This window comes from Talaromyces proteolyticus (genome assembly GCF_021365285.1).
Source record: "Talaromyces proteolyticus strain PMI_201 chromosome Unknown BGW36scaffold_2, whole genome shotgun sequence".
NCBI classification, from domain to species: Eukaryota; Fungi; Ascomycota; class Eurotiomycetes; order Eurotiales; family Trichocomaceae; genus Talaromyces; species Talaromyces proteolyticus.
In genome coordinates, this window is record NW_025764278.1 from 1 (window position 1) to 17,075 (window position 17,075).

General features: G+C 40.5%; 4 protein-coding genes across 4 annotated transcripts; 1 reads left to right on the forward strand and 3 right to left on the reverse strand.

Annotated features, from left to right (window-relative positions):
* Positions 1-2,967: 2,967 nt before the first annotated feature.
* BGW36DRAFT_368710 (Alpha/Beta hydrolase protein) lies at positions 2,968-4,105 on the forward strand. Its single transcript, XM_046215019.1, has one exon. The coding sequence runs from the start codon at positions 3,096-3,098 to the stop codon at positions 4,020-4,022; it is 927 nt and encodes a 308-aa protein (XP_046076030.1). The 5' UTR covers positions 2,968-3,095; the 3' UTR covers positions 4,023-4,105.
* Positions 4,106-6,316: 2,211 nt separating this feature from the next.
* On the reverse strand, positions 6,317-7,488 carry BGW36DRAFT_393492 (plasma membrane ammonium transporter; the record flags this gene model as incomplete). The annotated part of the gene is made up of 6 exons (XM_046217812.1): positions 6,317-6,351; positions 6,401-6,557; positions 6,617-6,792; positions 6,857-6,976; positions 7,061-7,161; positions 7,217-7,488. The coding sequence occupies 6 exons, from the start codon at positions 7,486-7,488 to the stop codon at positions 6,317-6,319; spliced, it is 861 nt and encodes a 286-aa protein (XP_046076031.1).
* Positions 7,489-11,425: 3,937 nt separating this feature from the next.
* On the reverse strand, positions 11,426-12,317 carry BGW36DRAFT_443015 (uncharacterized protein; the record flags this gene model as incomplete). The annotated part of the gene is made up of 1 exon (XM_046221598.1): positions 11,426-12,317. The coding sequence occupies one exon, from the start codon at positions 12,315-12,317 to the stop codon at positions 11,457-11,459; it is 861 nt and encodes a 286-aa protein (XP_046076032.1). The 3' UTR covers positions 11,426-11,456.
* A 1,486-nt stretch (positions 12,318-13,803) lies between these two features.
* Positions 13,804-15,347, reverse strand: BGW36DRAFT_422596 (uncharacterized protein; the record flags this gene model as incomplete). Its single annotated transcript, XM_046219722.1, has 3 exons — positions 13,804-13,955; positions 14,056-15,141; positions 15,218-15,347. The coding sequence occupies 3 exons, from the start codon at positions 15,345-15,347 to the stop codon at positions 13,804-13,806; spliced, it is 1,368 nt and encodes a 455-aa protein (XP_046076033.1).
* Positions 15,348-17,075: the final 1,728 nt, after the last annotated feature.

The window sequence follows — 17,075 nt, forward strand, 5'->3', positions numbered from 1 at the left end:
ATACCTCTTGCATCTGTCAACCGCGTGTGCCCGCTGTGGTTTCATGAAACAGCTAGTCGGCAGTGCCGAAAAGAACTGACAACTCAAGCGGCCTCAGGCATCCTGCTACACGGCGTCCGTTTGCAACGTCCACGAATGCTTCGCTTAGATAGTTCCTCAATACGTTATATCATCATATGGATAATAATTTTCCACAATGGGTTTGATCTATAGAGAATTGAACACCAAACGTTGAGCTAAGACAGCCAGGCGGCACCGAGTCTCTTCCGTCTGGAAAACATACCTCCTCGGACCCAATTATGATTGAGCGTAGCTAGCCTTTCGCCACTCAAGGCTTTAACATAGCGCAAAGCTGTAGCTATCCTCTATCAGAATCATCATCGCAGCCCAGAACCTCGGCAGGTTAAACAGACCGTGCATCAGGGTTATCTGAACCAGTAAAATCAAATAGAGCCCAAAACATTGAGGTCATGAATATTAGGTTTAGAATCATTTCTAACCTTTAATCAGTATCCTACTCAAGATTCATTTCACTTCTTCAATTTTCGCATCCTCCACGATTACACTAAAGATCAATAATAAATACCAAGCCTTCCGGGTGCGTGAGATTCAAAGCTAAAGTGGTAACAAGCATGTCAATCATTGAATTACTTTGGTGCAGCTGCAGTTAGCACTCGCTGTTGGGTGATGAAGTAGTTCAAAACATTCCCACCACTATATACTGTAGAATTGCAATCCAGGTTCTGATAGTGATACGGTGAGAGTGTAGAGAATGAGGGGAAAAAACAAAGAAAGAGAGAGAAGATAAGAATTTAATCACTCTTCTACCAAAGTTTTTGGCCATTTAAGTGCCGAAAGAGGTATAATTATGAGTTTTATCAAGAATAAATTGATAACATCACCTAACCATACCACGGGCCTACATATATATTTTTGGATTTTCCTAAATTTTCAGATAACGAAATCTTGGTATCGAGGGGTTCCATGGACGGGAAAACTTATTATATATTGTGACCGAGCTACAGCAATTCGTCCTTTTACTAACTCTCCTTTAGAACAATATAATACTTTTCAGTACTATACCTAAACCGCCATGGCCCCATTACACACTATCGCTTTTGCTCATATAAAACCTGGGAAGACCAATGAGGCAATAAACACCCTAAGCTGATCTTTTACACCTCATCATACCCTCGTAATATCCCTTCACCGGAACAACAACTGAAATTTCGCAATTTGCCACTCTTCTTAACAAAATATCGGAGAAGATGCACGCTTCAGAGCCAGGTATTGGAATCACTTGGTAAAATATATACTAAAAGGTATTTTTAGGTTCTAATTGGATTACTTGGGTGCAATATTAGCGATTGGCAGTTTTAGCTGAGTAAGGATAAGTTTATATGTCTTATAAGATGATGATATTAATAAATATTAATTTTAAGGACAGGTTAGGAGGTTTCTATTAGCTAAGATAAAATAGGTGAGAAAAGCAGGTTAGGATTATACATTGATATGTTCTAAAATGTAAGGATAAAACGTTGTTGTTATCTAAGTGCAGTGAAACTTAACAATTAAAGGGCCCTTTTATATGACAGGAATTAGATTGGGCTGTTTAGTAAACGTAGGCGAATTGTATCTAGAAAAGTTGAGGAATTAAACCGCTTAGACAGGAGCTCTTCCTGTCCGTTAGCCGCGCCACCAGCCTCTCAAAAGAGGCCTAAATGTATGAACGAATACTATACTACTATTACTACTACTACTATATACCTTGCATTTGAAGCTGAAACACGAAGAGGTACTGCAGTCTTATATTTCTGTACAGTGGAGATGCACTATTGTACTGTAATTATATACATTCTCTCCAGACAGTAACGGGTGATAACAACGCAGTGCCATTTGCTGACTGATAGAGCCCTTGCGTTGCAGATGTGTGACAAAATACATCTTTCAGCGGTCAGATTATCTCCATTTAATAAGTTGCAATAAGGTACATACAGGTCGGATGGTATGTCTGGTACCATTCTAGGTGGTCATGTGATTATGTTACCATGTTGGACTTTTTACGCGTTAGAACAAATTGAGTTTAGTGGCAAATTCGATTGGATTGAGATACAAGCCTTAGTTGCAAAGAACTCATCTATCTAGATGTAGTTACATGTGAATTTACATCAATATTTGTCATTGGGTAAGATAATGAAAATTGAGATGTGTTGAATTTTTGGTTGCTGTTTTGATGGTGTTCATTATATTTTGAGTGTTTTGAATCTTTTTTTAAATGTGTTTAGTGCCAAATATTCCGACATACCAGTCACATTAGAATTTCAAACTTATAAAAATTTGAATGAAATTTTCAGTAGGTTATTATTGGGTAGTTATGAAGTAGTTATCAAGTAGCTAAGGTAAATAGTATTTAATGTATTCAAAGATGTAAGCTGAAAATAAAGTTGAGGTACCGCGACGCGTTGGCCACGCTAAGCCCCTGCGGGGTCAGTGCCTGAAATTTTCAAGGTGCAGATTCCATGGTTGCAATCCTAAGATAGAGCATATTAGGATGCCATATACCGTCGGCTTCTTGCCCCCGATGCGGTTTGGGCCTGCTCATCGACCCGTTTCTTCTGCTATGGGCTGACAATGGTTATGCCATTTGGGAGCTGTTAACTACCAATCGTAAATTGTCACCAACCTCTCCCTCGTGGAGAGGCCTCGCCGGTAACAATTGATGTAGGTTTAATGAAGACGTAGTTTGTCATGGAACCCTAATTCCTTCCCCACCACGGTGCCCTCGGTCAATTTCGGCGATAATTAAGGATTGCATCATTGCTTATGCGGATTTAAATCTTTCGGCCGGAGTTAACTTTAATGAACGGATTCCCGAAAATCTTCGGACTGCCGTTTGTGCTTATCGGAATTCTTTAGAGGTTCGGCATTCTTCCAACTACAGATCTCTGTACTATATGGAAAGGTATAAATATAGGAGCGGTAATTCGGCGCTACAGGGAGACGCAAATTAATCAGTTTTAAGCCCTATTAAGAATTAAAGTGCTTCTAATTATATCCTTTTGACAATTTTTCATATCATTTTACCTTTTTCCATCATGACTACGGAACGCAAAGTTAGTTTCAATAGCAGAGGCCTCAACGTTGTTGGTATTCTGCGAAGCCCCGATACTTCAGCAACAAACCGCAAGCGTGCCGCTATTGTAGTTAGCCATCCAGGTGGGGGTGTCAAGGAGCAGACGGCTGGTCTGTACGCTAGTCTTCTTACCGAGCAGGGGTATATCACCTTGGCTTTCGATGCAGCTTACCAGGGTGAGAGCTCTGGGGAGCCGCGTGGACTAGAAGATCCTGCCCAGCGTGTAGAGGATATCAAATCGGCAGTGACTTATCTGTCCCTCCTGCCTGAGGTGGACACTGAGCGAATTGGAGGATTGGGAATTTGCGCTTCCGGAGGTTATATAAATTTTGCTGCTCAGACTGATGTTCGCATTAAGGCTGTCGCGGGTGTTAGCTCTGTAGATTTTGGTCAGATGATCCGTGAAGGTGTTAAAGATACTGCGGCTGCATCTCCTGCTTCTGCGATCGCTGGCACGCTAGAAGCTGCTGCCAAGGCACGCCTTGCTGAAGCGAAGGGCGAAGAGTATGCTCAATTGCCATTTGCTCCCGACGACCCTGCTACCGTCCCGGACGTCTACCCAGCTCTCTACAAGGAGGCGGCTGACTACTATCGTACTCCTCGTGGAGGTCACTGTCGCTCAACCAACCGTTTTCCGCTCCGGAGTACCGATTTACTTGCCAATTTCGATGCCTTTGCCTTCAATCATTTAATTTCTCCTCGCCCACTTCTCATGATTGCTGGTTCCGACGCGGACACCAAATATTTCAGCGAGATTGCCATCGAGAAGGCCAAAGAACCTAAGGAACTCTTTGTTGTTCCTGGAAAGACTCATATTGCGCTTTATGATGATTCTAGTGTGGTTCTTCCTAAATTGGTGGACTTCTATTCTAAATCGATCTCTAAGTGAGACTGTTGACATTTTGTTTCATTTAGACCATTACCAAAGTTAGATCTAGACTGATTACACAAGCATGCAATGACTATGATATACGTTATGCAACTCCTTTCTACTGTTTGCTCCTATGAATAGCCGGGGCTCATCGCCAGAAGAGATAAAGGCGGCACTTCTCGTCGAATAGACCTAAATGTAATTAGTTAGCGATGAATTACAGTGTAATCCAGGGTTATATTATAGTAAATAATTTAACACAAGGTAATGTGAGGCCTGGCAGCAGCGAGAGCGCTGCAGGCTCACAGAGGCTTATAAGCGTGCCAACCCTGGAATTGGGCAATGGCCCAATTACCTCAGTATTACTTTTTGGCATTTAGAGGTTGGCAGTGCCAAGGAGCCTTACAGGTAATTGACGTATTAAACAAAAATAATATCTTGATAGATATTAAAATTAGAAAATATTTTTTACAATAGTAATAATAATAATAATAATAACATAAAAAAATTGTAATAAATTATTATTTTAGAATTTTCAAAAGGTTATTATATTGTTTTAAATTTACAAGAATATATTTTAATATTCTTAATATTACAAAAACGACCTTAGAGCTATTAATCGATTTTTCTTTTTCAAAAGATGATATTTACCAAGATTATATATAGTTTCTCAAACCAAAATATGTAAGTGATTCCAAGTTGAGAGGAATTAATTCTAGGGTTAAAGTTATTTTATAAAACATTTAAAATTTTATAAATTTTCCTAAAAATACTTCTTATCTCTACAATTTGTTAGTAAATAGGATCTGATATAGACCCCCTAAAAATTTGTTAAGCCTGACAATATCTGTCACTAGCTAGGCATCGCGGATGCGCCTGTCAGTGGTTTTTACCCTTCTTTTTATTCAGGCATATTCAGGTACCCTGCGCAACATATGTGCAACTCTCAAGGCATTGGCGTCTGAAAGGATTTCATCTGCTGCAAAAGATTGAGATGAAAGGTCTGAAGTTTAGAGCGGATCCTCAGTTGTTGGACGAGATACGTTACCTGCTGGATAACGAAAAAGACACCATAGGATAGATGACAGTCGCACCAATCACTCTCGACGATATCTAACCCTAAATTTCTACTATCAAATTATTATACTAGACGTATTGCCTTCGCACTTACCTTCACTTTACTATTTCATCTAGGCTGTTTACCGTTCCTGTCATGATCAAAGGGCTTTCACCATAGTGAAACCCTTTAGGCTATAGATAGATGTTCTTTGTATGTCTTTGGCTATATTTATGAGCTCTAGGTCCTTCTCATATATGATAGAACAATCTTCCACGTATAATCAGAATGCACACATGCCTTAGATTATAACAGTTCCAGCTCCTCTCAAAGGTTCCGGTTTTGGATACCAAATAACTGGCTTGTGATCACAACACCAATTTTCAATATCCTCGGAAAAGGACTCAAAGCCACCTCAATTTCTCATTGTTTTCCAGCTTTTTCTTAACATACTCCCCGTTTCTTGTTGCGATTTTCGTTTTAGGTTTCCTTTCAGGGCTAGTATTGCATATGACATTCTGTCAATCCCTGCAACTTGTGCAGGCGTTAAGCGACTCTTTAATTGCGCGTGTGATGTTTGCCACTACCGTCGGCTCTTTAAAACCAGAGACAGTTTAGGACCTGATGATGTATATGTATGCATCGAAATTCGAGATTTAGGAACCTCAGCGGACTTTCCTTGAGAAATACCTGTCAAATGAAGATATTGAGGTATTATCCGAGGAGAAGGCATCAGCGTAGATTGATTTAGACCCGATTAGGGATAATGAAGAGGAAAGCATTATAAAGTAGCTGGGGTCTACCCTAAATGGACTTGGTGAATGTTCTTTAGGAAAGTATCGAAGGAATGGGGCTGGAGTAGATGAAGAACCTCTTGAGCAGCTGGAGGATCATGGTACGGGTGATGATAATGCAATGCCTGAACCCTAACTCCGAAATCGGGATGGACCCGGAAGAATCCCAGACTTCCGGATGGTTTCGAAATTGGTGATATATAGCTTTGTATATAGACTAAATCTTTGAATATTGTTTTACTTTGAGTAGTACTCATAATCTTCCGTCATTTCTGGAGTCTTCAGGAACTAACACATTTGTTGAGAATTTGACAGGGCATGTAAAAGCAAGCACTCATTCTTACAGCCCTTGACTACATAACTTATGCAAGCTACAAGGTTCCTGTAATTGTTTAGCTTGTCCACCTGCGCGGGGGAGTCCGGGCTATCTGCCGCTATAGAGCATTCTTGGGCAGACAAAATTACTGAGGTAGAAAATCTCGTAAGGGCTTATTCACTATTTTGCTTATCAGCCAGACTACTGTCCATTATACCAGATTCAAGACCCTGCTCCGCCATACGAGCTCTTTGAGTTTTGCCAAGTATCATCGTACTGAGGTCTCCAACTGGCAGGCTGATGGGGAAGTCGACTGCTTCCAGGATCTGAGCAATGAAAAGGTACCCAACCGGGGCACACAGTGCCATTGTCAAGGCGCCAGCAGCCTGAGCAGACCTTCTTTAGCTACTTCGCGGAGGAATAATAGGGGCGGGCAGTCACATACCACCTTGAGTCCTCCAGCCAAACCATAATTGCCCAGCGCAAGATTAAAATAGACTCCGCAAAACATGCCAACATCGACAACAAGAATGATAAGCCCGAGTACAAGGCACATGTTTGTCCGAATAGAGCAAATGAGATAGACAAACGACAATACGCCTAGGAATATGTAGTAGAATCCTGTAGTTTTGTATCATTAGTAAGGTGTGAGACACTCAGGGGCCTAGACAGCGTGGACACACACCAACAGTAGCATAAAACATATCAGTGGTCTGGCCCTCCAGGTTGTTTCCAGTAGGTGAATAATTGACGCCCACTGCGAAAAATGGCATTTCGGAGGTTCCATTAACAAGCCAGAATGTCCCTAAAGTCGGATGAAAGTTAGTAAAGATCCTTTTGTTTTCCCTTTTTTTAATAAATAGAACTGGTTACTGTTAATACTACTTACCATATGTGAAAAAAAGAGCAGATGAAAAAGTATTTCCAATTAGCCACTCGCCGATTGCTCCAAGAATTTGAACTAATCCACCAAAGAAAATGTAAACGGGCCTCCAGCACCGCTTTCAGTAATCAATTCTAATTAGTCAACAAGAATCAGACGTACAGGATCGCACCACCGTTGCCGCCAGCGCCCCGCCAACCCATCTGAATGCAAGACATAGGTAACGCAGACAACACGAACCCCATCAGAGCAATAGGAGTCGGATTTCCAAAAGTTTTGTGAAGACTTCCCTTGTGAGGAAGCTTGGGGTTCAGGTAGAGCTTCTCAAAGGTATCACGAGGAATTGGAAGCAAGACACTATCTGTCGTCACATATTGACGGAGGGAATGCTGGGGAACCCTATGAGGGTCCTCGTAGATATTATCAGAATTCATGATTGCTTGATCAGAAATTTGAAGCGGCCGATATCTTTAAGAGGGAATGCGAGACAGCGGATGTTATGGAATATAAATACAATACGGGGGATATATTTAGACCGCGATGAAATGAAATACCTTATAACACAAAGTAGACTTCAATGGGGAAATTAGTGGGGCTTCGGCTTACTCTATCTCTACAAAAGAGGTTGCTTGTTCGGTATTCGTGAGTCGGTAGCGGGATGAGAATGACTAGTAGGCTAGCACTACACCGCATTTCTTTTCCATGATTCTACCCCAAAATCTGTGATATTCCGGGGCCCCATACAGTACTTAGTGTCATTGGTCCCACACATTCAACCTAACTGGAGGACATCTGTCTTCCGCAGAATGGAGATTGGTGGGGTGGAGCGCCGTCGGACTCGACCGAACCACAACTCTAAGACGCCTTTATCGGGAAGAAGTGGATGCTAGAGAGTTACCTTTGAAGACAAAGCAGAGCGATGGTAGTCATGCGCTTAAAATCATTCGTGTTCTAAACTGCCTGTACTAGGGTGGTTAGGAAGGTTAAGATCTCATTACATATATCCTTTCAAGTCCACCAATTAAATGATATTGATAGAAAGGATAATGGACCTAGAGACGTAGTGGAAGTCTATTCTTAGCTCGAGTCATACCACTCGGTGAGGAGCAAGGGGGAATTGGATTCTAAATTTGTTTCAGGTTCTGCATAAATCAAAACTGGGCAAACACACGCGAGTGACAGATTTGAATTTTTTAAATCTCAATACTTCTTAGAAACATCGACTAGACTTGAGTGTTAGTAGCAGAAGAATAAAAATTTGTCTGCCCACTAACTACCATAAGCAGACGATAAAATTGGAGAGAATTTGGTCGAAATTATGCATACACAAGATACCATAACGTAACACGGCAGAGTCGCCACTTTTCCATGCAACCTCCGGAAATTGAAGCTTTTTCAATAGACAATATTATTAAGATATAAATCATTTAATATTAAATAGGTAATTATTTACTAGCACAACTTCTTGTTGTATGTCCCGATAGTCCTGCAGTCACTACAGTGTAGTGGAGCTCGCTGGAGAGGCAAACGCGATGACATTTCAACCGGTACTTCAACTTGTGTATCAAGCTCCTGGATATAATCTAGGCCCTCCTATATAGATCAAATAGCATTTCCTTTAAGTATAGCATGCCTTCTTGTCTTCTTACCTTCTTTTTTTATCTTTCTCTCATATTCAGCATGCAGAACATTAATGTTTTGAAGAATAAGATTCATATTCATTACCATCTGTGCAGCCTATTCAAGATTTTAAATATGAGAAAGAAGAAGGTTAGAAAGCATTGTTTTCTTTTAAAGTCTTTTCTGCATGTATTAGCCCTAGAATCAGAATCAAGCTGTCAAATATTCTGAGGTGTTTGAAAGGCAGAGGAACTGATCATTCAACTTTAATAAGAGGTGATATAGACATAGGAAGTTGGAAGGTAATATATCGGAGAATTTGGTCTTTACCTAGTGGTTTAAGGCCTGCTCTACAAAGCCACTGTAGATATTATCTGAACAAAACCCTTCTCACCTGCGATAGGATATAGATGTTAGGAAGGCCAATCTCGACCTCAGAATATTCCATTATTATGTCTAATCTAGGTTCCATTCAAAGAGAATACAAATATATCAGGAAAGGGAAATAGAAGTAGAGAGTGTGGGTGAGGTTATCAAGCGAGACCATGTGCAAGGTTCTAAGGCATCGATTAGACATATAGTGACTTGCAACTCAGATAATATCATATTGTGCATTGTGTTACTAGAATCGCCATCAAGAATAAGCAGTCACTTTGTACCACTCAAGTAAAGTACGTCTGAGGCCAAAACCCTCACACACCCCCTGGACTCGGCGCTACACCGCGTCATATGAGTTCCAAAAAATACAGATAAACTTTTAATTATTTTTATACTTTCAAGAATTTTTACTTATTAATTATTTTTATTGAATTAACTTTGATGAATATATTATTTAGATTTATATTATTTATATCTTAAGATTTAGGATGTTGGTTATATATATTTTTGTTGAGATATTTGTCTTCACTTTCCAATTTTACGCAAGCTATGAACAAGTTTGTGTGGTTCCCCATGGGATATTATCCGCTCGTTTTAGTCGTCCCCTTTGGCTCGGTTTAAAATTTTAACTAGATCGGGTTCCCATTACCGTTATAACCAAATATAACCGGCAAACTTTATTTTCATTCTCATGTGACGTGTTACGGTTTCAGTTATCTCAGAGCTCAGACCCAAGACAAGGAACACTTTCACCACCTTTACTACTATCTACCCTAAATCTTCTAATATCTTTTTAGCCAATAAGATTACATAGCTCAGTTTCTTATTAGAGGATCTAAGAACATCTAATATCAATATTTATAAGTAACTTCTTTCTTTTTTATATAAATATTAATAATTAAATTTTTAAAGTTATGTTCTATTCTTTAATATATATTTTTTTATCTTAAATATAATCTTAATTAATTTATAAATTATAATTTTATCTATTTATTTATATATCATTTTATTTAAATATTAATAAATTTTATTATATATAATATTATAAGATTAATAATTAAGATAAACTAAAATTATTTTAAGATATAATTAAGTTTAAAAAATTTATTTAATAAATTTAACTCTATATATCTCTATTAATTAATAATTAAAACGAGTTAAAAATTATATTAAAAAAAATAAAATTATTTATTTAATAATTTATATTAGTGTGAGACGGTTACTGGAAAGCAGGCAAACGTTGGGATTTATTGGTCGAACGTAGGGCTCGGTTAGATACAGACTGATTGCTGATCTGCGGCATACATGGCCGCAGGTGCGGATTATATAGTGTCTCGGCTAGCTAGTGCCTTGGCAGCGGCGCTGTGAGGTCCTCCGAAGGTGCCTCAGAGGCGCCGAAGGGTTATAGACCTCTTATAACATGTAGGGCCTCACAATTAGTTATTGAATTTTATACAATAAAAAAATAAAGCTTTAAAAAAGTAATTAAGATTATTAAGAAAAATTATAAACTATTCTTAGACTGCTATGCGGAAATTCAGTCACAGTGGAGCTGTTTGGTGGCCAATAAGAGTAACAGTATGTTTTCTACCGCTTTGACATTTCACACAGAGCAGTGTGACCCTGCTGAGATAAGGTTTCAGGGTGAGAGGATCAAGAACAGGAGTCTGTGCATAAGATGAACCGTGAAGTACTAAAACTAAATAGAAAAAAGATAAATTAAACAGCTACAAAAATTAAAGGGTATAATAATTATATTTAATACTATTTACTATTATTATTATTATTATTCAAAATCGAATGTGGATTATCCGACATATATCTTTGAAAATCAAAAAATTAAAACAGGGAAGAATAGTATCAAAGCTGCATGTTTAGTAGAATGGAGATACAGAAACCCGCAGTTGAGTTTCGAGCAATGTGATTTTGTCGCTGACTGGGAAGACTTCGTTCATCTGGGGAAGTCGAGTTGGTGGGATTTGTCTAATACTGTGAGCTTCTACGCCAAGTTTATTGAGGACGATGGGCAGATTCTTGTGCGGACGAGTCCATTCAGAAAAGCAGAGGACACTGAGGTTGTGAATAACCGATGAATATCATATCCATCCATCTATCTGTGTCTTGATTAATCAATAAATGTGGGTAATCAGCATGATCCTCCTCCTCGTGGATATATGCATTACTATTGAGGATCATGTTGCATTACTTTCCCATCTGCAGTGAATGCACTACATTATATCATACTAGAACCATGTCCATTTCTGCGACCATGTTCGTCTCCGCCTGCCGCGTTCCCCAGATCCCTCATCAATTGACACAAGCTCAATACCAGCGGCTGCAACGTATCATTTGATGCATCCTTCCTAAGCACCCCTTGGATAACGAGCATCGTCAGACTCGCCTCCTATACCAAGGAAGCTGTTCCCTGCAACCCTTGTAGTGCTGGATCACCACATGCGAGGGAAATGAACTTTTGCACGTCTGGTGTTTCCTCCGCATCCAGAAATACCACCATTTCAGGTGGCGATCTAACAACCTGTGGACTACTACCACTGATAGCCATCGCTCTTGCAGGATTGGTTTTTGTTCTGGACACAACACTGTAAGACCAAAACTCCAGGCTCGCATGGTAGACCGTAATAGCCAGGAATCCACGCAGCGACACCACGGGGATGGCTTTTGCGGCACGGACAGTCTGTCCGGCATGCAAGATTGCGCGCCGCGAGTCAACACTATTGATCCACTCCAGAGCACTGTGATACACGCGTCGAGCCTCATTTTTGTCCTCTTTACCTGCGAACAGCTGGAGTTCTTCCAGTGACGCGTAAAGGAATATCGAGGTGGCCTCATAAACGAGATCAATTTCTGGTCGTGGAGGGTCCTGCAATGCGGAACAGACGGTCCGGAAGTATTGCAGCGCAGCACAGAGTTCCTGGTGACGCGAGCTGATAAGTAGTGCGTTCCAGTGCTTGCAATGTCCCTTGGAGATGAACCTTAGACGGTGGTATTCCTTGATTAGTGCGGCGATGCCATGCAGTAAGACAAATGCTACTGCATGGGTGTCGATTCGGCCTTGGAAGGCTCTTAGTTGGGACATATCTTGGAGTAAATCCACCAACGAGGGGAGGCGCTCCGTGCCCAGAGGTTCCAGGTAGAGGTATATTTCTTTCCATTCTATTGCTGACTTCGCCTCCCAGAGCTGACGGGGACCTGGCAGAGGTAATTCTAAGTCGGCGTACGACAAGACAGGGTTGATGTGCAGCATCACGGCTGCAGGACCGGGGGGCTCAGGGATACCCCGGGGTCAATTGTGATATATCACAATTGATACCATAACACCCCGGGCATGATGCCAGTACCCCTCACCTCGCTATATATGTCTTTATCTAGTTAGATTAGGTATCAATGACCTGAGATAGGGACTCAGGCATATAGGCTTGGTTTCCCACCCAAAGGAAGGAAACCAAGCAATATCTTTTGTATAATCTTTGACCTAACTTTCAACATAAGCCTACTCGGCTTCGAATAGCCTTCGGCTCGAAGCCTTCCCTAACCATATAACATAAACCGATAACTCCCTCTCTAGTAGCCTTGCTCTATAGCATCGATATCAATCGGTGAAGCTTCAACTCACCCACATCTAGTCTATCCAGACACCCCCGGACACGGTCCTGCCAGACCGTGTTACATTAGGCTTGAACCTGCTCCCTGGGCCTATCCCTGTTACCCCCTGTTACATCTTGCCAGATATGGCCTATCCAGACTTCATGAACTGACCATGTTACAGGACTCTCCTTTTGTAATTTTAATATATAATAATCAAATCAATAGCTATATTATATTGCTATTATTCTCCCTTAAATCTATTTTGTACTAATAGAGAGTCTTGATAAAATAAACCATGTATAAAGATCTATTATTAACCTCTTAAACTAGATTAAAAATTATTATTATCTAGTCAGATAAGTCTAAAGAGCTATCTATGAATTTATATCATGATATTTTTCTTCTTATATTGGGTTTATTAATCAATATTAATTACTGTTGAAGTAATTAGTGGATGGGGAATTACTAGATATGGGTGGATGAGTATTGGTGGGAGACTTATATTAGAATTTCCCTATAGGTGGTAAGGACCCCCCTACCCACCCAAACCCTACACATCTACCAGTCTACTTTTAATACTTTATACAAACTTAAATAAACATTTATATATTGTATACTCTACATTCAGATTATTGAAAATAATACATTAGGAAAATGAATAACTTTAAAAAAAGGAAAAGAAATATTTTCGATTGCCTGAATGAAATATATAGCCAAATTAGCCTTCCATCTTGCAGATAAACGCGATTCTAGCGACGGAGTCCCGCGGGATTCCATGTATTTAAATGATTCTTCCACTCCGCTTATAAATCCTCTCAGCCCTTATTTCATTAAAAGCCAGATAATTCATAAAGTCAAAACCAGCAGCTACTTTATTTTTGTCTGTACAGTTGGCAAGCGTCACCATATTATTGACCTGCCAAACCCCAAAACGTATCGTATCTTCAATTCAACAAGTTATCCAGATCACGATCCTTGTTTTCTCGCACCAATTTCCGAGCCTAGAAAATGGATACGTCTGTCGTAATAATGACGAAGTTTGGTTGATTTTAAATCATTTGTTGTCATATTGCCACGTAAGTTGAATTGAATCTACTTGATCTGATAAGGGTAGAGTCTAGGCCCATTAAGCGATAAGATAGAATCTAGGCTATCAACCTTGTGGATTTCCAGCCCAGAAATGCCGTTGCAACGGGAAAGAGAATGATCGAAACGCCTATCCATCCGAGCAACACACCAAAGTCGAGTCCAATGCGGGAGTATGTGCCAAAAAGTATTGTACGTGAGCCTTCAACAACTGTTCAACAATTATATATTTGCGCAGGTTAGCTGAAAATGCAAGTCGGTGAATAATAAACCATTTTTGAGAATGAAGTAGTCAAAAAAAAAAAACTTACTTCGATGAAGTGGCCACACGTATCCCCACTTATAAAAGTTGGATGCCAAATTCAAGGGATAAAATCCCGTCGATACATTGGAGATGACCCAGAAGGTCAACCAAAGTGCACTCCAGGGTGCCCCTAATATCATGGCCATATTCTCACTAGGAAGACCCAGCGCCGCCATACCGATCCAATTTAGCATCCAGTAGACTACGAAGGAACTTTTTCCGTACGCATTTGCGTTCCTTGCTGGTTCCATGGCTGGTTCTGGCGAATTGGTGAATGGGATTTGAAAAGCTAGCGGTACGAGAGAATAAAAAAACGAAAGAATAAGATATACAACGAAGTTCGAGAAGAGACGCCATATGATCATGTGTGAAGCTTTCACCGGACGATGTTTCTTGTTCAAAGTGAGCTGGCTATGGATGGGTATCAGGAAAGGAAATGCAAAAAAGGAGATGATAATTAGGTATATCAACCCTATACTAACAGCTGGCGTTGCGACAGCTGGACCGAAGGGCCGGAGATCGATTTCCGTGAAGCCGATAGCTGGATTTAACGCTTGAGGAGGAACGTTAGAAATGTTAGTCAGACCATTCTTGGTAAGTATTTCGATCCATCGTGGTCCAAACCCATCCAAGGCCACTTGTTTCAGTTGATTTAGCGTTGGAATAATATAGTTATAATAGGTGGTTTCATCACGAGCTGAGTTATATATGATTTGGGCAGCACCGAGGGGATCGTACGACGCGTCCTTAAACGCGATGGACTCTTGCAAAGAGCTGGTAGCATTCGCATTTATTATAATAGCAGCATATGCATCTTCGTTATAGACTTTCTGTCGGACAGCCATAGGATTGTTTTGAAAATTGATAGGAGGGCGAGTTACGAAGTTTAAGCCGCCCATGGTTTGGCTGGACTGCGTCATAATCATCTCAGTGACAAGCGGACCAATGACGGCATCCAACGAATCATATGGTGGTATTAAGCTGTCAAAGTCCACGATCCATATCGTGAGAGAAGACAATTTCGTTTCTGTCAGGTACAAAGCCCCAGAAAATATTGAGAGGGCAGTGAGAATAAACACTGCTAGACCGAGGACTATAAGGTACAGTTTGACATCAATTGATATTAATCATACTCATAATGCCCAGGTGGGAGGGAGATATATACGTACCAGTCAAAGCCCACCGTAATACTACGTGCGATCGAAATCCTCGCAGTTCATTGTGCCATAGCGGAATCGTGCTCCGAATATATTCTTCATCGTCTGCTACTATTCTACCACCAGTAGCCTCATGGTCCATGGCCTTTTGCATCATTGGCCCTCTGACACCTATTTGTCTGCCTGACTGGGATGAAAGCTATACCCACCCCCTTTCTGAATTTGGGTTGGAGCGCTACCTCTATGTGACTTGTCTTTTCTTGGGTTAAGAACTGGGATAGCAAGATTCGTTCAGCCTACCTTTTTGTCTTTAAAACATTAGAGGAACTTTGCTTATTTATAACTAGCTTTATTGTCTCCAGGAAAAACAATCGGATGGGACGGATCTTAGATGCCTGGAAGCTCGGCCTTGCGGGTTCTTCAAGCCGAACCCCCGAGAGGAAGAATCCTCCCACGGATGTCAGGAGGGATGTTATGCCTTCTTTCATTTCCCTGCTATGAAAACTGGTAACACAACCATGGACTCTCTGATAGCACCCGTAATTATTTATGATTCTTGCGTTTTAGATAGAGCTGAGTTTCATAAATTTTCATATGGAGATGGGCCATTATTCTCCATGAATAGAATTGAATAATAGACTTCCTTGCGCTTTGAGTTTACATAATCATACGAAAAAGTCTTTTCATGCTTCCTCTAATCAAGTTCTACGACCTAAGTACATGCGTTGAACATTCCAGCGAGATCTTTCGGTTTAAAACAGAACAAATCATTATGCCATGGCCCAGGAACAACCCATACTGACTCGAAAATGGGGCTTTCAATAAGTCAGCTCTAGGTCGATCTGTCCAGCTTGACGAGTTTCCTCCGGAGACACTCTCGTGTCCTTAGTCGGTAATATCATAACTTGATATTAGGTCTTGTCTGTCTCTTTTAAGAGATCAATCGTTTCGCGAACTGTATTGTTGCCGTTCTAGCCTTCTCTCTGTCAGACCGGTTTCGAAGGTGAGAAAAATCGAATCGATAGTATGCCTCACAGAAATATCAGTGCGGCTATCAGCAACGAACAAATCCTGGAAAGAAAGCAAAGGAAAAGGAAAAGGAAAAGAACCAAATTTCCGTAATAAAGGTTTTGTTCCTCTGATCTAGTCGGAAGGCGACTGACAGCGCAAAAGTCTCAGCAGGACGCCAATAATGATCTCGGTTGAGACAAATCCGTGATCTTGATCTGCCTTGTCCCTGAGTTAACGTTGAGTGAGATGTTGGTCTCTAAAATACCGCTCCTCAAGGAAAGCTGCTTACCTAATGTCGATCCCAAATTCGGATAAAAATGTGTGACTCTGGCGTCGATAGAAGCGTCAATTATTTGTGTTTGATCTGTCATGGTCACGTTACTGGTTATAGAGAGAGATGACTACATCAAAACTAGTAGTTTTAGCATTTCGTCTTTACTATTTCTTTTGTTATATACCTTCATACGATTTGGTATCTTTGTAGTCCCCTACGACGACTTCGATGCCTTTCGCGACAGCTGCAGAGGATTCTTACTTCCTTTCCACTTTGAAAAGAATTACAATGCGTCGAAATCGAACCTTCTGTCTTATAAGTTCGTGGACAATATAAAGACCAAAGTTTCCACTAGCACCCACGATTACTGCAGGAGGGCAAGCTGAAGCAGACCTTGCTAAATTGATGTTGTTTCTGCCTAATCCAAATAAATCACTGTGTTCATTTGCCAATATAAAGTATAGGGTTAATGATAACATATCACGTAATAGAGCCTTCGGTCAGTTTTTTACTAGCGGGGGAGACCATCAGACCATTCCCGGGCGGGGATGAATGTTGATGAATATTATCAATTTATCCACCCTA

What these genes read in the sequence shown, in the direction of transcription:
- BGW36DRAFT_368710 (XM_046215019.1), top strand. Translation starts at nt 3,096, where the DNA reads ATGACTACGGAACGCAAAGTTAGTTTCAATAGCAGAGGCCTCAACGTT.